This window comes from Chinchilla lanigera, unplaced genomic scaffold (genome assembly GCF_000276665.1).
Source record: "Chinchilla lanigera isolate Chin_1 unplaced genomic scaffold, ChiLan1.0 scaffold00059, whole genome shotgun sequence".
NCBI classification, from domain to species: domain Eukaryota; kingdom Metazoa; phylum Chordata; class Mammalia; order Rodentia; family Chinchillidae; genus Chinchilla; species Chinchilla lanigera.
In genome coordinates, this window is record NW_004955460.1 from 12,880,067 (window position 1) to 12,903,851 (window position 23,785).

Below are 23,785 nucleotides of genomic sequence, written 5' to 3' on the forward strand. Positions count from 1 at the left end.
CGGCACCCAGCCCTCACATTCGAGGCAAGTGCTCTGCTACTGAGGTGCACCCCTGGCTCCTCTGTTTGTGTTTCAGTTTGAGGTATTCTAGGTCCCCTACCAGCTACAACAGCTTCTGCTTTCGTAACCAGGGTTGCAGCAGAGGAAAAATAGAAATAAGTGTGACTTGGGCAAGAGATGGACTAAGAATCTTCAGTTTCTGCTGACAGAGGAACTAGAAGACCCTAACGACTCCTGTGACTCCTGCACTGCAGTTGCTACGGGCACCAAAAGGGAGGGAGAGAGAGAGAGAGAGAGAGAGACAGAGAAGAAAGCAGGGTGGGAATTGGAGTCGCCACAGCCTTTCCAGAAAAGGAGAATGGACAGAGTTCCCCTATTAATGTTGTACCCACTGCTCCACGGCCTGGCCCTGCACACAGCCCTACACACAGCTCTGCACACAGCTCTACCGCGCTTGTCTCCAGTGTCCTGGGGGCACAGTGGGGTAACAGTGTTAGGAAGCCAGGCCCGGATGCTGAGGCCATCACCCAGCAGCCAGGTAACCTTGGGCTGGCCCTCCAGCCTCTGCAAGTCTCTAAGCTTTGGCCACTGAGCCACTGCACCTCACCCCACGCCGCAGTCCCACCAGACCTGCTCTGCCTCCTGCTTTACCCTGTCAGTGGCCCATGTGGCTGGAAGGGGCCACATGACATGGGGCTACATCTTACACCAATGAGGAGGTACTGGGACTCTGGGCCAGTCCCATGTGGGTCCCCAAAGGCCAAGGTGGGGTGCAGCTGGGCCGTGGCTGAGGGGCTCTTGGGGTCCTCCTGTTCCATGTGCTAAGGATTACCCTGGGGGTGTGGACAGGAAGCTTGGGGACCCCCCCAGGAGGCAACCCATGTACCCAAGAACTGCAAGTACACACAGAACAAGTGCAGTGGGTGAAATGTTTGTGTCCTCTCAAATCCATCTGTTGAAATATAATCTCAAAGTAATGGCATTAAGAGGGGGCCCAGGGGCAGTTTGGTGAGTAGGGTGCAGCCCTCACCAATGGGATTAGTGTCCCCATAAAAGCACTGAAGACACAGCAAAGTCAGCAGTCTGCAAGCCAGAAGCAGACCCTACTGAAGCCCATCCAGGCTGGGACCCTGATTTTAGACCTCTTGGCTTCCAAGCTGAGAGAAAATGCCTGCAGGCCATAAGTCATCAGCTGTGGTGTTTTCTTACAGAAGCTCAGTGGACTATGACTCTAACCCATACAAAAGCAAGGGAAGAACAAGCCGGCGTGGGACATGGGTGTCCAGCCTTCTGTGGTAAGACGATATGTTCTTAGAAAGAGCTGGAGAGGTCCTGAAGCTGCTGCCACCTGATCCCTGGTCTCAACACCAGGGCTTACCTGCTCGCACACCTCCAAACTGGGGAGCTCACTCTCCACCTCCGGCTGTGGCTGCTCAGGCATCCCCCGACCTCTGCAGCCCAGGCCTACTGGCTGCAGCCCCTTCCCCCTCCCCAGACAGCATCCTCCCAGAGCAGACCCTGGATGGGGGGTGGCCCCAGAAGAGCATCCTCAATGGTGCTGTCCCCAGAAAGGTGTGCGCTTCCTGGAGGGCCCATGGTCAGGGCTGGCTCTCCACGGCGTGTCTCTAGAAGGCAGCCCTGCAGTGGTGTGCGGGCTGCCCAGACGTGTCCCAGCCACAGCCCATCTTGTCCATCCAGCCTGACGGTAGGGCTGGCTCCTGGTCCCCTGTGTGCCTGCTTCACCATTCACCGACTACCTTGGTCTCTGTGGCCTCTTGGCGCTGCCTCCCTGCCGCCCGCGGGGGTTGCTAGGGGGCAGTGGGCTGTGGTGTTGGCCTCCGCTGTCTGCAGACCCTAGGGTGGATGGACAGGAGACCTGTCTGTGGGCCAGGCAGACTCAAGCGAAGCCAGCACCCCAGCTGGGGCACCTGACGTTGGACTCCGCACCCACAGGCCCGCCCTCTTCCAGCCTCAATGAACTGAGAGCCACTGGCTGGGAGCTCGGTCACTTCCTTTCCATTCCTCGGGGTCTAGTGTAGATTTAACTGCTCTAAGCATTGCCAGGTGGTCCCCAAGGCCCTTCTGAAGCCACATTCACCCTCTAGCAGCTGCACCCAGTAGCTCTGCCAGATGTGATAAGGACAGGGTCCTGAAGCACCCTTCTTAACCCCCCTCCTTGACTCTCTGACTCAGCTCTCCGGCTCCGCCCCTGCACCCCTCCCAGGTCCTGCCTGGCCCATGACTGCGCATAGGGGCCTGCAGAGCGTGAAGCTTGGGCTTGTGGGTGTGTCGCTCTCCCTCCCGCCCTGGCCTCTCCCCATCCCGGAGGCTGGTAGGGTGCAAGCCACAGGACCGCAAACAGTGGGATGGGGCAGTACTGACCTCGGATATCACGGGGCAGGAGGGGCGCTCTGCTGGAACCTGCGCTGCTCTGCCACGTGGGGCTGGGGAAGGTGAAGCTGACTTCAGGAACATGCAGCGTGGCTTCTTCTACACAGCAAGACCGGAGACAGGAGAATGTTATTTTTAGGAACCACCCAGAGAGTGGCAGAAATAAATTAATCTACTATGTGGTGGGCTCCTAATCCCCTCACTGGCCTTCCCCCAGCCCTGGAGGTTTATTTGCGTTATTTCGCCCATTCATTTATCTGTGCACTTGGGTTTTTGAGACAGGGTCTTGCTAAGTCACCAGGTTGGCCTCAAATTCATGATCCTCCTGCCTCAGCCTCCTGAGTGCTGGGATTACAGGTGTGTACCACCACAACCAGCAAAAGGGTTATGTTTTATGTGAACTCCTGCAGCATTTTTTCAGTCTCCCCCAGCACCACTCCTGGCTTGATTTTCCTTCTCCAGCACCAACTACACTTCTTTTTTCCATCCCTCCTTGCTCTCAGCTGCCCATTTCATGGTCATGAAGAGGACTTTTTGGGTACCAAACATCCTCAAATAGAATAGAAGCTGGGAGTCAAGCATGGTGGCACATGCTTGTAATCTCAGCACTCTGGGAGGTTGAGGCAAGAGGATCACAAGTTTAAGTTCAGCCTGAACAACTTAGCAACACCCTGTCTCAAAAAAATAAAAAGGATTGGGGATAAAATTCAGTTCAAAGATCCAAAGTTTAATCCCCAGTAGTGGAAAAAAAAGCATTTATTTATCTATTTTGATTTTTTGAGACAGGGTCTTGCTATTTTTTTTTTTTTTTTTTTTTTTTTTTGGTACTGGGAATTAAACTCAGGACCTTGTGCTTACCAGGCAACGCTTGTGCCACTGAGGTATATCCCCAGCCCCAGGGTCTTGCTATTTGTTCGGACTGTCTTTGAACTCACTATGTAGTCCAGGCTGACCTCTAACTCATGGTGATCCTCCTGCCTCAGCATCTCAAGTTCTGGGATTATAGGTATGTGCCACCACATCCCAGAACATTTTTAAAACAAGCAAGGGGAGTGGGTGGTAGGGAGGGATGTGGGTCTCTCCCATCTGAGCTGAGTGCCCTCTGCTCAATGGTCACCCCACAGAGAGGCCCCCCAGCTGCCCAAACTCTGGTCACACTTTTCCTGCACTCCATCCTCCTGTCTGGCCTTGCTCCATTCCCAGCACACCTAGGAGCTCAGGGCCGCAGGCCTTGGATGAGGGTGATCTCGACTTCCTGGGGAGATGCATGCTCAGCTCGGCAGGGAAGGGGGCTCTCTGGCTTTCCCCAGCCACCTGCAAGCCTTCATTATACCATGTCAGGCACAGAGGGAGGCTCCAGAGCATCCACCTGGCCATGCTGCTGACACCGGGTGTGACCCTGGGGAGCTCACTGCCCCTCTAGCCTCAACACATGGTGTGTGCTCGGTAAGGAGGAGCCTTTACCAGGGGAGCAGCTGTGCCAGCTGGAGCACCCTGTGATCCATGGGGAGGACTGGATTGTCTGTTTCCTTCCCATCAGCAGGGACTGACACTTATGTAAATGGAACAAAAGCGAATTACTAGAAAAACGAAACACTTAAAAATACAGAATCTAGGCCTTGGTCAGGAGTTACGGGGTCACCACGTCACCACACTACATTTTAAAGGCTCCTCTCAATGTGGGTTCTCCCTGCGGCAGGTAGTGCAGACACCCTCTGCAGGCGACCACCGGCTCTGCTGAGGCTTTGTGACAGGGACCACCCGGACATGGCTGGCATCCTGCCATGGGGGTGGTGGGGCAGAAGTCTACAGAGGACATCATCCTCGGTGGCTATTTCAGTGTGGTGACACAGTGGCTTTTTCTTATAATTTGGATCTATATGAGAAAATGCTCACAATGAGCACTCTTTTTTTTTTTTTTTTTTTTTTTTTTGTGGTACTGGGGATTGAACCCAGGGCACTGAGCTACATCCCCAGCCCTATTTTTAATTTTTTTTTTTAATTTTGAGACAGGATCTTGCTCAGTCACTAAGATGCCTAGGCTGGGTTCAAACTTGCAGTCCTCCTGCCTCAGCTTCTCAGAGTGCTGCAGTTGCTGGCCTGGACCATCATGTCTGGTTCTTTCTGTACTAATCATACCTAAGGAGCCAGCACTCAGACCTGCACTGAGCACACTTTCAGGGCCAGGAGTGCGGTCCGTACTGAGATAGCTGACTGTATGCAGGACATCAGTCACCAGCCTGAGCACTACTCTCAAGCCCAGAAAACCAGAGGCAAAGCTGGATGCCCGTTGAGTGCCCTTCTGCATGATACCAGCAGCTGCCCTAAGAAGACCTAAGATCAATCACAACAAGGCACAGATAGATGGCAACAGCCTAAACCAGCAATGGCAAACCCTTCAGAGCTTTCAATGCTATAAACACCCCACTGTGGCACCCTCGCCATAGCTTTGCCACCACTGGCCTAGACTATCATATGTTCCAAATTCACATTCAGAAGAAAGAACAGTGCTGGATTCAGGTGTTGTACACCTGTAATCCCAGCACTCCGGGCAGCTAAGGCAGGAAGACTGCAAGTTTGAGCCTAGCCTTGGCAACTTAGTGACTTAGCAATCCCTGTCTCAAAATAAAAATAAAAAGCAGTGAGATGTAGCTCAGTGAAAAGACCCTGGATTCAATCCCGTGCACACCCCCCCCCAAAAAAAAAGACACAGAAAAGAACATGCTATTTTCTTCCCCTGATTCTGTACCTGTGTGGAAACTGAGGTTGGGTTTTGTTTTGGAGGCCGTAGGGACAGCTGGGAAAAAGCTCTTTCCTGATGACTTCGATGGCTGCAAGTGTCCAAGGGACAGCTGACTCTCAGTAAAATGCTCCACAGAGAGGGGAGGTTTCTCCGTCATCTGCAGGGAAAGTACACACAGAGGGCAGGTGTGAGCAGGAGTGCAAGAGGGGTGAAAGGTCAAGGTCATACACTGATTAAGGACCTGCTGTGTTCTGTGTGAATGGATGGGGTTTCTGCTGGCCCTCTCCGCAGTTCCCGGGGATGAGTACATGAAAGAATGAATGAATGACATTCTAGCTGTGTTCCCTCCTTTCCCTCATCAAGTCCCCCAAATGGAAGGAGCTCCCATCTAAACCGAGGGTGATGGTTAATTATGTGTCAACCTGCTGGGCATGGCGTACCCAGGGACCTGTCTGGACAGTATTCTGGGTTTGTCTGGGAGGGTGTTTTTGGATGAGTGTACGTTTAAAAAGCAGACAGCCTCCATTGTGTGGGTGGGCCTTGTCCAATCAGGTGAAGGTCTGAACAGAATAGAAAGGCAGACCTCCCTCAAATACAAAAGAATTCCTTCAGCGTCATGGCCTCCAGCTGGACCGTTGGCCTCTTCCTGCCTGGAACTGAAACATCAGCTCTCCCAGGTCTCCAGTTGCTGCCTCAGCCTTGGATCTGGGGACCTGCCAGACTCCAAAATTCCATGAGGCACTTCCTGGTGACAGATCTCTGTCTTTCTCTGTGTGCGTCTACATGGACACAGAGGGATTTGGGGGCATATTTTTAGATATACATAATCATCACATTCTTTATAGGGAGTTTGTACCTGTACATGCTATATCTTCCTTTTTTTTCCCAATTTCCCTCTCTTCCTTTTAACCCATTTTCCCCTCTTTATTTACAAAACCTTTATTTCCATTTTTTCCTTTTATTCTCTTTTGTTTCTTGTCCCTCTCTTCCTTCCCCCCACCCTCTCCCTTGTTCCCCTTCTTATTTGAACATTTTCTTTCTATTTCCCAATATCTATTATACATTTTAGTCGTTATTCATACTTTCAGTTTTTCACACCAGAGAAACCATGAGACAAACAGATACAGCGTTCTGTCTCTCAGGAGAACGCAGACAACATGCCCTCCCTGCAACCCTTGCTGCTGTCCTCCCTTCAGGGCTGCGGAACAAGTCATCAGTTCCCTGTCACTGTCAAGCCAGTGGCCACCCCGTGCCCACCCCATGGGGCTCTGGTTGGCGGAGGCAGGACAAAGCCCTGCCAGACCCTAGCTACTAGCTATGCACCCACTTGTTTATTCACCAAGTGAGCAGTGAGAAAGAAACCCTGCCAAGGAAAGAGCAATTCCCTGGGAGCCCTGGGGACCCACAGACAATTCCATACCGTGCTCCTCAATCTCACACTTTCATGGATGTTTGTGGATCTGCTCGCCAACTCTTGTCCCTGAGCTGCACCCCAGCCTTGGGATTCTGCTGAGCTTTGCTGTGGGTCACATCATGCAGTACCCCAAGCAAGCAATTCAAAGAGGAGACTATAGTCCAATAGGAAGACTGAGGGTGTTGGCCGTAGTAAAAACTAAAGGCTCCTATGTGGCCAGTGAAAGGGAAACAGAAATCCTCAAGGTGGCCAGAGTCTGCGGTCATCTGCAGTCATTGGTCTGGTGAATCATCTCTTCCTGCAGATGTGGATGGAGCCCTGTACTGGGCAGTCATTGGTCTGGTGAGTCATCTCTCCCTGCAGATGTGGATGGAGCCTTGTACCGGGCTCTGCGAGGGAAAGGGAGACGGTGGAATCAGCTCCTGACAATCCAGCTCTCACGAGTTATCTAACTGCTGTGTTCTGGAACCAAGTAATGTACTTTTCCTTAAGTTAAAACACAAATACTGGCTGGGCATGGTTGCACACATCTGTAATCCCAGCACTCTGGGAAGCTGAGGCCAGAGGATTGCAAGTTCAAGCTCAGCCCGGACAACTTAGTGAGACCCTGTCTCAAAAATTGAAGAGGGCTGGGAACGTAGCACAGGGCAAAGGCCCTGGGTTCATTCCCCAGTACTGCAAAAATACTAAAATTAGAACTAAATACTGGGCTGGCAATGCAGCTTAGTGAGAGCATGCTTACCTAGCATGTGTAGGGCCCTAGTTTCCATCCCTAGCACCAAAAGAAACAAAACTACAGAAAAATTCACAAAATCATATTAGGGGAAAAACAAACATCTTATAGTACTGTGTCCTAGGGGATTCTAACTTCACGGAGCCTGAGAAGCAGACCTGGGGGAGGTCCCCAGCCTGCCCACCCTGGTCTGGCTCCACTCCAGCAACCAGGCAAGTGGTGCCATGCTGACTCCACTCACCAGCTGCACGCCACAGGTGACAGAGGGCGACCGCTTCCTCCTGGCCTTTCTTTCCACGGAGCGGTCCCTGCTCGGGCTGGCAGGGAGCCACCTCTTCTCTGCAGGGCTGGGGTCTGGGGTGGCACTGGGCTTTTGGTCCTTGGAGTCCAGGGCTGCCTCCTCCAGGTGACGGGACGAGCGGCTGCTACTGCTGTCCCGGTCCTGTGCCTTGGAGCGCCGGCTGGCTGCGATGCGGGCAATGCTCTTGGTGCCCAGGGCCATCTCTTTGCGGGCCTGGACACTCAGGGCTGGGCTGCCAGCTCTCCCCGTCAGCCAGGGGGTGCCCAACTCCAGACCAGCCGGGGGGTTCAGCTTGGAGATGAGGCTTTTCATGGTCAGGGTGCTCGGCTTCTGCAGGAAATCAGCACCAAAGGGGAGAGTCAGAGGTCACGAGCTGCTACCAGGGTTCCAGGGTATCACTGTGGTCTGGAGCAGACCCAGAGACAGTGACTTGAGGTCAGGATCATGGCACCCAGGATCACTCCTGGGCCAAAGCGTCTCCTGAGCACAAGTGCCCACTCCTCTGCGTGGCAGAGCAGCCCCCACGGCTGCCCGTGGAGGGGCTTCCTCACTGGTGGTCAGCAGCTGGAAAGTCTTCAGCCTGCCTGTTCATTAAGCTGATGGAGCAAGAAGAGCACTAACAGCTTCTTTCTTTTAAAAAATGGTGCCGTGGCTCAAACCCACAGCCTCACGCATCCCAGGCAAGTGCTCCTCCATGGGCTACGCCCAGCCTGGCCCGTGGGCTTCCTTGTGATAGTTCACAGGAAAGGACCAATTACCAACTCAAGGGTAGCCAAGCCTCCTCCTTCTCCTAAGCCCGCCCACTTGCCATCCTCCCTCCTCTGAGCACCTGTCCCACCCTGGTCCCCATGGAGCAGGAGATCATGTGCTGGGTGGAGGACAGGCGGATATACACCACAAGGGGAGTAGAGCAGTGAGACAGAAAATTCCAGGGCAGAGGAAGGGGCGGGGCTCAAGGCTGTGAGTGACAGGGAAGTGAGAAAGGGATCACCACTGATGAGGGGGTCACTCAGCAGCAGTTGGGGGTGTCGCTGAGTGTCTTGGGACAAGCAGTGAGCCAGTTGCTGTTCTTCAAGAGAAACGCAGAGGAACAAATAGCACTTTTTCTTTATTGAACTAGCTTTTGTTTTTGCTTTTTAATTTGGCACCATGCCAAGGCTCCTGGATTCCTCATTTTCTGGTGAAGAAATAGAGACTCAGAGATCTGAGGTAACTTGCCCAAGGTCACAGTGCAGCTAGCAAGGGATTTGAGCCCAGGTCCAGCTAGGTCCTGAGCCCCAAAGTGCCGACACCCGAGAGAGCTGGAGGCTGGAGGAGGCCACCAGAACCCGCGAGGGGCTTTTAACTCATCCACTCACCGGCTCCTTTCAAGTACAATACTCACTTTGTGCCAGCGGCCGCTGCCATTGTGAGGGGCTTCGGGTCAGCCCTCCTTCTGGAAGCCCCCCACCCATGCATGCAGCTCTGGCAGGGTGTAGTGGCCCGCTGCGACGCGCACACCAACCTCGAGCATGGGAGGAGTCAGCCGGGTGCGAAGCGGTGGTGGAGGGAGGAGAGAGTCCTGTCTGCCTGGCTTTCTCGATGCCGTGGCTTTCAGTGACTTGTTACCATCACTGCAGATGAAGCAGAGGCCCAGCAGGGCTATTGTCAGGGCCCGGCAGCCTCTGTCAAGGCCTGAACCTGGGCTTCTGTGCCGCTCCAGCCACGAAGGCTGTGCCCCCACACTGGGCAGGGCAGTGGCCTCGGTCGCACTCCTGGTCACCTATCATGGCCAGGCCTGTGCTGAGGACCAAGGGTGCTCTGGTCCCTGGCAGAGAGGGCCCTGCCCCACCACTCTATCTAGGTGGAGCCATGCACCCAGTGGGCAAGGGATGTGAGGGCAATCCCCGAGGGCTGTGATCCTTGTACCAAGAGGGCTAGGGATGAGCCAGAAGAGCCCACTTCAGACCAGGAATCAACCAGCCTCAGGCCAGGCGCCCTGTAAGCTCCTTGCTATGTTGGTGAGGTGACTCCTGGCGGCCCCTGGAGAGACCCAGCTTGGAACTAGAGGGATAGGACATGGGCCAGGCAGACCTGCAGGGAGGGGAGAGGGCTGGAGACTGAGCTAGCAACAAACTCATACGATGAAACCCCAGTGAAACACGGGCCCAGAGGCTGACTCCAGCATGCCAGCACCTCAGGGGCAGACGCAGTGTCCCTGTGCCCCATGCAGAGCTGGAGGGAGCTCAGCCTGAGGTCTGACTGCATCCAGGCTGCAGCTGTAGGTCCGGCTCTGGAGAGGGAGGTGGAGCTGGCCTCCTTCCAGGGAGAGAGGTGAGACTGGGCTGACTCAGTGGTCCTGCAGCCCCTTCTGAACACTGTGTTCTCAGAGTGGAGCTGACAGCAAACCCACACACGGGGTGCCAGTGGCAGAGGCATCCAGCCCGGACCAGGACAGGGGCACTGTGTTCACGTGCGCATGCACACGAGCATGCACAGCACATGACACGTGGACACAGGCACGCACTGCACACAGGACTTGTGTTGGGACCCAGAAAACGAGACTCCTACTTGAAGACATCAGAAGCATGGTCCCCCTCTGACCTTCCCCTGTCCTCCTGTCTCTTGTCACTCTTCCCCACAGTGCCAAACTTGTGACCCTCCAACCTCAGCCTCCTGAGTAGCTGGGATTATAGGCATGCACCACCACACCTGGGAAGATTTTGGTTTGTTGGAGGGAAGCACTGGGGATTGAACCCAGGACCTTCACACTGAACTACATCCCTAGTCCCTTTTTTTTTTTGTAACAGGAATCTAACTCAGGACCTTGTGTTTGCCAGGCAGGTGCTTGTGCCATTGAGCTATATCCCTGGCCCGTTTTTTTTTTTTTTGAGACAGGGTCTTACTGAGTAGTTCAGGCTGGCCTTGAACTCAGAGAAATCTTCCTGCCTTAGCCTCTTGAGTGATGGGATTACAGCTATGTGTCCCTGTGCCCAGCTTATGTTGTTGTTGTTGTTGTTTTGGTTTTTCTCCGGTACCGGGAACCGAACTCACGACCTTGTGCTTGCCAGGCAGGCACTTTGCCGCTGAGCTAAATCCCCAGCCCTTATGTTATTCTTAAAATAATCCTGCAGAAAGGGGACGTTAGACTCACTTTCCCAAAGAGGAAGCAGAGACTTCTAGGTTCCTAGAGGAGCTCGGTCCACACCCAGACACCGTCTGGCTTACCTATCTCTCTCTAGAAGCAGCGGGAGCAGCTCAGATTGGAGGCCCCACGGGAGGTTTTTCTTGTCCTTGTGCTGGGCTTGGCTGGCCTCGGGCAGAGATGATATATTCAGAACAGAAGCATCCTGGGGACAGACAGACAAGGCCGGCAAGGCCAGCAGGGACGCAGGTAAAACATATCATCAAGCAGGTCCTCAGGGGTTTCTGAGGGGCCACGGGAAGGTAGCTGCTCTCCCTGGCACCACCATGCAGTCAGGGGGGCCACTGAGACAGCCCCCTCACTTGAGCCCCCGCTGTGGAGACAAAGGGAAGTGCTGCTGCTCAGGGAGCGCCAGGTACCATCACACGGCCTGATCCTTGAGCAGAAATGGGGTACGAGGGAACGCCTCTAGTCAGATCCCAGAAGGCTGCAGGTCCTCAACAGGCTAGACACAGAATTATTGTACAAGTCAGCAATTCCACTTTTGGTCCCTACCCCAAAAGGAGTAGAATGCTACTGGAAAAGAGGGACTCAAAATAGATACAGGGTATGATTGAAAAATATGGTGAAGTTTTGATTATTAAAAGATTTATTACATTAAAAGACACATTGCCATTAATCGCTCTCAAAAATACCCTCCCTCACTTTGAACACACTTATCCCATCATTCTTGCCACTTTTTGAAGCGGTTCTGCAAATCCTCTTTTGTGAGTATTGCGGTGGCTGCCTCCATGTCCTGAACTGATTCAAAATGCTCACCTTTCATGGTTGTTTGGACTTAGGAGAAGAGCCAGAAGTTGCACAGCACCAGAATAAGGTGGATGAGGATGAGCTATCATGTTTTCATTTGACAGAAATTGCCATGAATGTTTTGAACCAACTCAGGACACTGAGGCAGCCATGAAAAGATACTCATGAAAGAAGACTTCTAGAACTTTTTCAGAAAGTGGCAAGAACAATGGGAAAAGTCTATTTGAAGGGACTGGGAGCCAGGTGTGGTAGCACATACTTGTAATCCCAGCACTCAGAAGGCTGAGGCAGGAGGACCTCAGGGAGTTCAAGGCCAGCCTGAGGTATAAAGCAAGACTCTATCTCAAAAAAAAAACCAAAAAAACAAAAAATAAATAGAAGAAACAAGGGGAAGTATTTTGAGAGGAATTAATGGTTGTATGTCTCATATTGTAATAAAAATTAAAAACTTTAGGGGGCTGGGGATTTAGCTCAGCGGCAAAAGCGCCTGCCTGGCAAGCACAAGGTCATGAGTTCGGTTCCTGGTACCGGAGAAAAAACCAAAAAAAAACCCAAACAAACAAAACCAAACAAACAAACAAACAAAAAAAAAAATTAAAAACTTTAAAATTTAGACATTTACTGTCCGCTTTGATCACATCTCATATTTTCACACTGGTGTTCACAGCAGGTCAAACTCACCTGCAGTGAGCTGGCCATCCCAGAGTGCAGCAGCAGCAAGCGGTCCAGCGTGTCCTCACCTAGCTCCCGGAAGTACAGCTGGTACTGCCTCTCTAGGGCCTCTGGCACCTGGATGCCACTGTCTGTGGAACCAGGAAAGCAGGGATTAGAGTGGGGTCAGGACGCCCCACCCCACCCCCACAAAACTAGGCAAATAGCCACCACTTGTTAAAAAGGCAGTACCATTGCTTTGAGAAGGCAATAACTTCTACCTCATAGAAGAGGCTTTTCTGATGTGTTCTCCTATGTTTTCATCTATTTTTATTTTATTTTATTTTATTTATTTATTTTTTTGTTTTTTCTCAGGTACCGGGAACCGAACTCATGACCTTGCGCTTGCCAGGCAGGCGCTTTTGCCACTGAGCTAAATCCCCAGCCCCTTCATCTATTTTTATTAAAAAAAATTGTTTTCAATACTGAGATTTGAACCCAGTGTCTCACACACACTAGGCAAGTGGTCTTCTACTAAGCTATACCCACAACCCAAGCTTAAAATTTGCCGACTGTTCATGGATTGCCTTTGAATCATAAAATGTTATTAATGATTCTAATAATGGATGAATAAAATTTAAGTCAAATGTTAAAGGACCACTCCAAAAGAATTGAAAACAAGTTAAAAAAAAAAAAAAACCTCCAGGCAAGGTGGCTCATGCCTATAATCCCAGAAACACATGAGAGGCTGAGGCAGGAGGATCACCACCTGGGTTATATAGCGAGTTTAAGGCCGGCCCGAACTACGTAGCAAAGACTTTGGAAAACAAAAAACAAAGAAACAGAAAAATTTGTACACAAATGTTCTTAGCAGCATTATTCAGAATCACCAAAAGATAGAACATCCTAGATGCGCCTGAACAAACCAACAGAGAAGCAAAATGGTCCATCCACACAGCAGAGTACAATTCAGCCATGAAAAGGAATGGTGTTCCCACACACGCTGTGACACGGAGTCTAAAAAATACTATACTAAGGGAAAGAAGTCAAGCAGAAGTAATCATGTACTGAATGTCTCCATTTCTGTGAAGCATCCAGGACAGGTAAATCCAAGAGACAGAATGCAGGCTGGGGGCTTCCAGAGACTGGGACGGGGATAGTGGGGAGTCACTGTGAATGGGGCGGGGCCTCTGGGCCATTGGGGTGCTGTAGGACCAGACAGAGGAGGCTGCTGACCATGGTGGGGAGACATGAAATGCCACTGAGTTAATCACTTTAAAATGTGTAAAATGGGAATTTCATGTTATATAAATTTTAATATATTTTTATTAGTGCCTATTCATTTTATAGAATATTTGGTTTCAATGTGGTAATTTCCTACATGCATATGACATGTTTTAATTGTAACCACTCCCCCACTGCCACCCCTCACACCACTACCACCACCCTTCTAATTACCTTCCTCTTGTCTAATAACAGTCTTCCTTCTACCTTCATGCCACCCACCCCCCTCTTTCTCTCTGTCTTTCTTTCTTTGATTCCACACTTTAGGGAAGACATGTGACACTTGTCTTTCTCAGTCTGGGTTATTCTACTTAATACAGTGATCTCCAGCATCCGTTTTCCTTCAGATGACACAATTTTGTTCTTTATGATGGTTGAATAATACCTCATTGTATATAAATACCATGTTTTATTTTATTTTGTTTTTTCAAAGTAACACTTCACTCTAAACTCCAGACTGGGTTTGAACTCATAATGTAGCCCCAAGATGGCCTAGAATTCTTGGTGATGCTCCCACCTCAGCCTCCAAAATACTGGGATTACAGATGTGTACCACCACACCTGGCTGTATCACATTTTCTTTATCCATTCATCTGTTTACAGGCACCAAGGCTAGTTCTGTAGCTTAGCTATTGTGAGCAGTACCACAATAACCATGAGTATACAGGTATCTCTACAGTATGATGACTTTAATTTGGGAAGAATATCCCAACGAGAAGTATAGCTAGATCAAACGGCAGCACTACTTATAGTTTTTTGAGGAACCTCCATACTGATTTGCATAGTGGCTGCACTAGTTCATGTTCCTATGAGCAGAGCAGAAGACTACCTTTTCTCCTATATCCTTGTCACCACAAAATGTACTTTTGTGTTCTCAAGGGTAGCTGTTCTGACTGAGATGAGACGGATTCTCAATGTAGTTTCCTTTGCATTTCCCTGGTGTTATATAATTCTTACCTCAGTGAAAAACGTAAAGGAGGAAACTGAAAAGCAGATTAGTTATACCTCTGACAAAATTTGATTGCATATAGGCAGGGGGTGGATTATAGGGAATCTGTCTTCCTTTCCAAAACACTCTTTATTGCTGCTATAAGTTTTTAATGCCTTCTCTCAGCCAGGCACAGTGGCACATGCCTGTAATCCCAACCCCCTAAGAAGCTAACACAGGAGGATCTCAAGTTCAATGCCAGCCTGGGCAGTTCAGCAAGACCCTGTCTCAAAAAATGAAAAAGGACCAGAGATGTAGATTAGGGCTGGAGTTCAACCCCTGGTACAAGACAAAACAAAACACTAACTAAACTGGGTGATTAGGACTATTTTTTTGGTTTAGGGACATTAATGGGACAACAGGCAAGACTAAGATACAGTCTGAAAATCAGTATTGTACCAGTGTCGGTATCCTGTCCTCACATAAGAAAATGCACTTGTTTTTAGGAAATATACCCTAATGTACTTAAGGGTTTAAAACATGGTTTAGGAGAGAAAGAAACAAAGAATGTAAAGTAAAAGTGAAAACATTACTATGTGGGAGTCTAGAGGGATTCTCATACTATTCTTGAAACTTTCCTGTAAGTCTGAAGTGCTGTCAAAACAAAAGCTAGAAAAGAACCTGGGTGTGGTAGCATACACCTGTAATCCCTGCTACTGTGGGAGGCTGAGGCATGAGGATTGCAAGTTCAAGCCCAGCCTGGGCAAACTAGTAATTGAGCATGAATCTGTATTAGCTTTTTTAAAAAGTGGGGAGGTGATGGGGATGTGTTAAAGCCCTAGGTTCAATATCCAGTACTGTCACACACACACACACACACACACACACACACACACACATACACGCACACACAAAGTGTTTCTCCAGACAGAGGCAGATTTCACTCGTGCTTACAGAACAACTTCCAGGTGAGTGAGAGAACGAGGCCCAGTGGGTGTGCGGCATGGTCCATGGATGTGAACATCTGCCTTGTTGCTCACTCACTACACAGGGAGCTGCCCACAGTGGGCCAGGCCAGAGGGGAAGGAGGCTGGCGTCTACTCCATGCCACTTCCTATGCAGTGCTGTTTGTTTCTTTGTTTGTTTTGGGGCATTGGACCAAAGGGCACTCTACCATGGAGCTACATCCCCATGCTCTTTTTAATTTTTTATTTTGAGACAAATTCTAAGTCACTGAGTTGCCCAGGTGGGACTTGAACTTGTGATCCTCCTGCAGTGTGCTGGGATCACAGGTGTGCAACACCAGGCCTGGTTGTCCACTGTTTTCTAACCCCAGGCACAGCCTCTGATTTCCAGACAGTAACGACATAAACTGGAGCTTCCAGCGGGCAGGCCTCACCATGCATCAACTGCCGCTGCCCCCGGATGAGCTGCTCGCAGAGCCGCTGGTGCTGGCGGCAGTGCTGGATCACCAAGTCCTTCTGGCACAGCAGGGTCTTGCGGCACAGGTTGTCGGCCCGCAGCTCTGTGTTCTCCACCTCCAGCTCATGGGCCCTGCACAGCAGCCGCAGCACCTCCCGCTGGTCCTCACTGGTCACCTGCGTGGGCAGCAGCGTCTCCATCTGGGAGGCCTTCTGCTTGGCCAGGGCCAGCCGCTGCTCCAGGCCAGCCTAAGGGGAGGCAGGGCACTCAGGGAGGATGCAGGCTGATACATGCTTGCTGATGGACAGGTCCGAACACACATAGCTACGAATACATTAAATGCACTAAAGGTCAAGTGATATAGACGTTAAATACACCTCCACAACACCTTCCCAGCATCCCTCAGTTACTGTTTCATTAGATCACACATCCAATCTGCTCAAGGTGACACTGCAAAGTAACCATCACACCACGCAACTCTATCCATTAAGGCTTGGGTCCAAGCTGCCTTGTGAGCCTGGAATCCGGGTCCCAGGAATGGGTCAGATGGCAGCTTCCAGCACACCGAGAAGGCCATGTGCTGGCCACTGCCTTCTTGATGTGTGATCTGTAAGGGACCACTTGAGAGGCTTGGCTCAGCAGCCGCTACCAACATCCTGCTCCCCTGCCTTTCATGCGGCCTCTGCCCAACTCCTCTGACTCCCTGACTGAACAAACAGTTCTATGCATCCATCATGAGGACTGTGTTACCACACAGAACCGCAGAAAGAGCTGTGCCTGACTGTGTCAGATAGTGAGCTGGTTCACCTTTTTATTTTGAGACAGGGTCTTACCACATTGCCCAGACTGGCCTCAAACTTGTGGTCCTCCCTCTTCATCCTCCTAGGGAGCTAGGATTGCAGGCATGCGCCACTATGCCTGGCCTATTCATCTTTAGGTCCCCAGAGTCCAACATGGAGCTGGACACTTACAGCACTGATTTGTTTATTAACTAACTTGTTCATTAACAGACCCAGCAGCCCCAGACCATCCATGTCAGCATCTATATCTGGGTCCTCAAGGGCATGTTTTCTTGCTGGTACATAGCACTAGTTTAAGTGAAAGAAATTTTTCTTATTTTTAAAGGTCAGAGGGAAAAAAATAAAGATCACAGGAAATCCGACTTTTAATTTTGAAGTGAAACTGCATAATCTCCAAATTGCTGCAGGCAGATATAATAATATGAAGACATCCTTGGTTTGGTTACATAGCTTTTAAGTGAAATAAGTGCCTCCTGCTTTTAACAACATGACATCATCAGGCAGTTTGCGCCTCTGCCTGGAAACATAGCCACAAGTGTTTAACTAAGGGCGCAGCAGCACCAGGCTCCCTGGCACTTCCCCTGAAGTCTCCATCGTGCGCCAGCTCTGCCATTTTCTGAATGAGACTATTAAGTAACCAGCTATTATATAAACAGCTCATATAAATAACTAGCTCTTCTCGGGATGAAATTTGTGAAGACTTCCTTCTCCAGAAAGGAGCTTGGATGTGGCTTTCTTCTGGCCCCAGGTCTGCCTACGACTTGCTTAACCAGAATCTGGCAAAGACAGAGCAAACGCCCCTGGAATCGCTTTGCAAACTGGAAAGTACTTGTTCCACGTGAGGGGTTATTGCAAGGGGAAGGAGCTGAAGGCTTTGCCATTCCAGGCTCCATCCACAGAAGGCAAGGTGGGCAGGGGGTCTCAGTGGGACCCATAGTGACACCATTGCCCCATTTCCACACCACTGGTGCGCAGACTCCTGGGGGAGCCATGACTCCACACCGTGGGCCCCAAGCTTTAGGTCAGACCCAGGCCAGGTCTCAGCCAATGGCTCCTGTGCTCTGGGGCTTTGAGACAATTTACCCCGTACCTCCAAGACCCCGTTTTCTCATCTAGAAAGTGGTCCTGACTGACCTCTCCTGCGTGGAGGATGATCACAGAGGAGCACCTGCCCTTGATCAATAAGCTCCGCCCCTGACTGGAACCGTGCGACTCCCCTCCTCTTCACCTTGAGGGCTGAGGTTTTCCGATGCTCGGCTAACAGCAGGTTGACTTCTTCTCTGGCCACAGCCACCTCCTGTGGCTCTGTGGGTGCATCCTCCCCATCAGTCTCTGCCAGCTCCTCTTCCTTCTCCAGCTCGTCCTGCTCCCTCTGCATGTGGAGGTCGCTCTTCTCCCGCTCCCAGCTGCAGCCACAATAGGGGGGTCACAGTGCAAGCCTTGCCCAGAGCTGGGGGTTCTTACAACTCCAGTTTCAGAACCTCCCAGCTTCCCTACACCCCAACACTGGGGATTGAACCCAGGGCCTTTACACTGAGTTACATCCCGAGCCCTTCCTATTTTTTTATTTTGAGACAAGGTCTCGCTAAGTTACTAAGTTGCCCATGTTGGGCTCAAACTTGCAATGTTCCTGCCTCAGCCTCCCAGAGGACTGGGATTATAGGCATGCACCACCACTACCACTCCTGGCTCCAGGGACCTTCTTGACCTCAGATGGCCTCCTTACAAGTGTGGGTATAACAGTGGCACAGAATTGGGTCTTATGATTTTCTCTCCCTTCTCTCTCTCTCATATATATAATATATATATTCTATGTAATATATATAAATACCTCAGTTCATGAACACTTCTGTTTGCAAACAATTCAGTTCACAAACAAAAGCACTTAACAAAATTTTGCTTCTGTTCTGTTCTAAACTCCTTATGGGATGGCAAACACAATCACAGCCATCTTCCCCACACAAACACAAGTGCAGTCATTTTTTCCCAAAATCATAAAACAAGTTGGTAAACCAAGGAACCACTGTTGAACTGTATATGTAATTATATATATATAATTATATACTATAAACTATGTATATATAAACTGTAAACTCTCTCTACATATATAAACTCTATCTGTATCTATCTATCTATATCTGTATCTGTATCTATTAGTTTCCCCTGGGGCGTATTCTCTCCTATGTAACTGTGCCCCGTTGCACCCCAGTTTCTTTACTGTAAAGCTGAGATAATGAGAGACATAGGCCCAGGGCTCTGAGAATGACTGCAGCCCCCTCGGGCTCTGCAAGAGAGGGTGCCATTGAATCCCCACCCGTGGGAACATGGGGGAAAGGAGCGGTATGGCCAGGGTAGAAAGGGACCCAATCATGAGTACACTTCTAAAATTTGAACTTCAATGTAAGTCTTGTGCTGTTTGAGTAACTGAAAAACAAAAGGAAAAGAAAGAGAAAGGCAGGAGGAGTACGGTCACTGTGGGTAGAACTGGAGAACTGGGAGCAGGGGGTGAAGAAGAAGAAATGGGTAAACCACAGTGCTATTTTAAATGTTTCATAAATGGGACCGTGTGTCCTGGGTCATCCAGAGCAGTTGCAGGGGCCACCTGCTGTTCTGGGGCAATGGTTGGCAGTGCCCTGTCACCCCCAAAGACAGCCTGGTGCGGCTGATGAATGTGATGTCTCTCCACGCCCTGCAGAGAGGAGCAGCGGGCAGAGGTGCAAAGGGAGAAGGAGCGGTGGCTTAGGAGATGCACAGCCATGGGCAAACACACATCTCTGAGCCTTAACATCCTCTCCCATGAACACTGCTGATCCTTGCCAACTGGCTCTGGACCCCAGCCTGTGACAGACCAGAGGGACACAGAAGCCTCCTCACCTGGCTCAGCTTAACTACAGCAGGAGAAGAGCCAGGGAGTGGGGACAGGAGTCCTGGCTTGGCCCACAGAGAGCAGAGATGGCTGGACAGAGCAAGAACAGGGGCTCCCTTGTGGCCTCTGCAGGGACACTCACTCTGCAATGGTCAGCAGGTGGCGGGACAGGTCCACGTGCAGTTCGAGGTTGGTGTTCTCCAGCTCCACCAGGCTGTGCCGCATCTCCATCTGCTCCTTAAAGGCCCTGATGAGCTGCGCCCGGATCTTGTTCATCTGCAAGTGGCTCTCGTCTTCTGCATCGTTGGGGGGAACCGTGACTGTGGGCAGGATGGGGTACTATGCCAGGGGCAGGGCCAGCTAAGCTCAGGCTGAGCCCCACATTCACCCACTCAAAATGTCTGGTCTGTGGTAGGACTTGGTATACATGTGTGCATGGATGGAAGATGGATGTATGGATGGATGATAGATGGGTAGATGTATAGATGGATGGAGGGATGAATGGGTGGGAGAATGAATAAATACATTAGATGGATAGATGGATGGTTGGGCAGATGAATGGATAGATGAATGAGTGGATGGGTGGATGGATAGATGAGTGGATGGATAGATGAGTGGGTGAGTGGATGGATGGATGAATGGAGAATGGAGGGAGGGAAAAATGGATGGGTGAGTGAGTGGATGGATGGATGAATGAATGAGTGGATTGATAGATGGGTAGGTGAATAGATGGATACATGGATGGGTGAATAATGGATTGATACATGGATGGGTGAGTGAGTGCATGGATGGATGCACGCATGCGTGCCTGTGTCGATGGATGAGGGTAGATGGGAGGATATTTGTGTGAAAGGAAGTATGTGTGGGTGGGTAGGTAGGTGGGTGGATGGGCAGATGAATGGTAGGTAAGTAGACGGACGGACGGTTGGACTGGTAGATAAATGATGGACTGGTAGATAAATGATGGATTCAAACCTTCTCTTTGCCTGGTTTGGGGCCAGGCCACCTGCATTTGAATTCCTGCATCAGGAATTCACAGAGGGTGAGGCTGGGCTGGCCACTTCAGCTCAGACCTCAGCTTCTCGGAAAAATCCTGCCAAGCCTCACTCAGAGTCTGTCTGCCTCCTGCTCTGATATCACCCTGGCTTCTCTGTCACAGTCCTCTGCATGTCTGTGACGAGGAATATTTTGTGAGAAGTACTTCACATCTGCCTTTCCTGCTAGACTGTGAGCTCCACAGAGCTGGAGTAAATCCATGGTATGTTTCTCGTGGTAAATTCCTAACAGTTGACCAGTAATTAATCAATGGCATTGTGCTTGTGCTGTGCTGGGAATCGGCTCCAAGTCTCATCATGCATGCTGGCCAAGCCCTCCCACTCCAGTGAGGAGCTCCCTCTGGGCCTGCAGTTTGTCATCTAGTGTCTGATTTGAGGGCAGTGGATAAGCCACCCTCTCTCTCTGCACAGCAAGCGGTCTAGATTGGTGAAATAAACTGCGGTGTGTCCAGATGAGTGAGTCACCGCCAGCCATTAACACAAGGTTTTGAGCGAGGTGTGGCGGCACACACCTAAAATCCCAGCCACTCGGAGGATCCCAAATCCGATGCCAGCCTGAGCAACTTAGCAAGGCCGTGTCTCAGAATAAAATAAAGAGGGCCAGGGATGTAGCTCAGCACTAGAGTGCTTACGTAGTATGTACGAGGCCTTGGGGTCAAACTCCAGCCCTGCAAAACATCTATACACATTCAGGGAGCACTTGGAAGCCCACACTTTTTTTTTTTTTTTTGTACCAGGAATCAAACTCAGGACTTTGCGCCATACTTCTTCTTAATCACCTAATGTAGTAGATTCTCTGCAGCACCTCAGTGCTCCCATCAAGTTCCCAATAATCCAACCTGTCACTAACCATAGCACATCCCCTCTGATTTCCCTTCACCTCTGACTCCAACAGCAACCTAAGCCTCTAGGTTGACCAGAGAGAAACAGCACCCAGGTGCACGGGAGGCCATGGCCAGAATGCCCAAGTACCCACCCCAGGACCAAGACCAGCAAACTGAGGTATACCCTCCTGTGTGACAGAGGGTGAGGTGGGGCCAATGTGCAGACAGATGGTCCTCAGACATGGGCCTAGAGAGAAAGCAAGTGGACAACAGTATCTGGGTGTAGTAGCCGCCCCTGCAGTCCAGCTACCTGAAAGGCTAAAGTAGGAGGATTGCTCCCATCCGGGGGAGTCCAGGAGTTCAACACCAGCCTGGATAACACAGTGAGACCCTATCTCAAATAAAAACGGAAATAAAAGGTATACAGGAGGATCGTGCATGTTACATACAAACACTATGCCATTTTATATAGGGACATGAGCATTCAAGGACTTGGGTATCCTGAGGACTCCTGGAACTGATCCCCCCTGGACACTGAAGCACAATAGTATTTACACTAGTACTGTGGGAATATATTCTTGTTACCAAAACTTGACTAAAACATTGTCAAAAGAACCCCTTGGTCCTCGGATCACTCCTCTCCTCCTGTAGCAGTGGCTCTCTCTGACATCCAGCTCTGCGTGGCTATGAACGTGTGTGTGTGTCTAGAGATGGGTGAGGCTTTGTGGGTTGGGCTTTAGATGTTCAAACAAATGGCACCAGACTGTCGCTACTCGTGTCTGAGGACCGTCTGTCTGCACAGTGGCCCCAGCTGGCGCCCAGCCTCAGCTGCAGAGGTATTCGGGGCTCTCTGGTCCCCCCATCACTCTCTGGATACAGATGCTCAGAATGCATCAGGCCCCCAGCCCTTAGGGGAGGAGAAGCAGTGGGACAGAGATGCTGGTCACAGAGTACCGGGGAGGGTGACACAGCTATCAGGGCCCGCAGGAGGCACCCGGCCAATACCCAGCCCTACCTTGAACGTCCGGGATGCCAGGTCCACTTTTGTTCTTCTCTTGCTTTTCAATTTTTGATTTGAGATGCTCAATCTCCCTGCGTAGTTCTGAGATGACGTCCGTGTACTGAGCGATGCGGTAGGAGACGTTCAGCAGGTTGCGCTTGACCTGGCAGAGAAGACTGGTGGCCAAGGTTGGACCCAGAAGAGCTTCCCCTCACAGGGGTGTTTGAGATGGTGTATGAATGTGTTTATGTTGTAAACTCCAAATCAATGCTATTTGGCCTTAAAAAGGAAGCCGTGAAGGTACATACCTATAACCCCAGCATTCTGGGAAGCTGAGGCAGGAGAATCGCAGGTGAAAGCCCAACCTAGGCAACTTAGTGACTAAGTGAGAGTTTGTCCCAAAGTAAAAATTTAAAAAAGGGGTGTGGATGCCAGTCAGTGTGAAGGCCCTGAGTTGAATCCCCAGTACCGTCCCACCATATACGCGCGCGCACACACACACACACACTCACACACACACACAGGAAGGCCATTCTGATTCACACTGTAACCTAGGCAAAACTTGAGTCAAGAACATTGGACTCAGTGAAACAAGCCAGGCAAGAAGAGCAAATACTGCAGGATTCTGCTTAAGTGGGGTGCCAGTCTCATCAAATCCATGGACACAGAAAGCAGAATGGTGGGAGTGAGGCTGGGAGGGCTGGGGAGTGAGAGTTTAATGGGTCAGTGTGGGAAGAGAGAAGGTTTTGTGGATGGTGACGGCTGTGGAACCATGTGAATGTGCTTAATATCATTGCTCAGTGCACTTTAAATGCTAAAATGGAAGATTTCAGGCCACATATATTTTACCACAGTAAAACATTCAAATAATCCATTGAGAATTATTTAAAAATCCTCTCACCAGTTATTCCTGTCATTTTGACGTGTGTCTTTCTAGAGCCTCCCAAGCAGTTTTGTACACATTTATGTGTCTAGAGAGGTTCGTGGTCTGTATCTTAATTGTGTAGGGCTGGGGGTCCAGGCTATAGATACTTTTTTTGAGATAGGGTCTTCTTCCATTGCCCAGGTTAGCTTCCAGTTTCTGAGTTTTAGTAATTGTCCTGCTTCAGCCTCCTGAGTAATTGGACTACAGGGGCATGCCACCATGCCCAGCTCCTGCTCCTCCACTTGACTTCTCCACAACCTCATGTCTGGAGACCATCTGTCTGTACACTGGCCCCACCTCGCCCTCTGTCACATAGGATAGTGTGTCCCAGCTTGCTGGTCCCAGCCCCGGGGTGGGCCCTTGGAGTGTTCTGGAGCATTCTGGCCACGGCCTCCCGAGCACCTGATTGCTATTTCTCTCTGCTGGATGTGGAGGGTGAGAGCAGTCATGGAATGCGTGCACGGTAAGCTCAGCAGCGGTTGCGCAGTTGCTTCCATCTGTACACCATATCTCA

At 50.5% G+C, this 23,785-nt stretch overlaps 1 protein-coding gene across 1 annotated transcript in view; it reads right to left on the minus strand.

Annotated features, from left to right (window-relative positions):
- Nucleotides 1–1,400: 1,400 nt before the first annotated feature.
- LOC102023785 (kinesin-like protein KIF19) overlaps nucleotides 1,401–23,785 on the minus strand; it is a 34,516-nt gene continuing 12,131 nt past the window's right edge. The window contains exons 10-20 of the mRNA XM_005397970.1: nucleotides 22,362–22,509; nucleotides 19,610–19,787; nucleotides 17,830–18,007; nucleotides 15,779–16,049; nucleotides 12,198–12,319; nucleotides 10,790–10,911; nucleotides 9,087–9,195; nucleotides 7,523–7,912; nucleotides 5,141–5,291; nucleotides 2,383–2,490; nucleotides 1,401–1,854 (exon numbers count right to left, since the gene is read on the minus strand). Coding sequence (XP_005398027.1) covers nucleotides 1,754–1,854; nucleotides 2,383–2,490; nucleotides 5,141–5,291; nucleotides 7,523–7,912; nucleotides 9,087–9,195; nucleotides 10,790–10,911; nucleotides 12,198–12,319; nucleotides 15,779–16,049; nucleotides 17,830–18,007; nucleotides 19,610–19,787; nucleotides 22,362–22,509 — 1,878 coding nt within the window. The 3' untranslated portion in view covers nucleotides 1,401–1,753. The remainder of the gene's footprint in view (nucleotides 1,855–2,382; nucleotides 2,491–5,140; nucleotides 5,292–7,522; nucleotides 7,913–9,086; nucleotides 9,196–10,789; nucleotides 10,912–12,197; nucleotides 12,320–15,778; nucleotides 16,050–17,829; nucleotides 18,008–19,609; nucleotides 19,788–22,361; nucleotides 22,510–23,785) is intronic.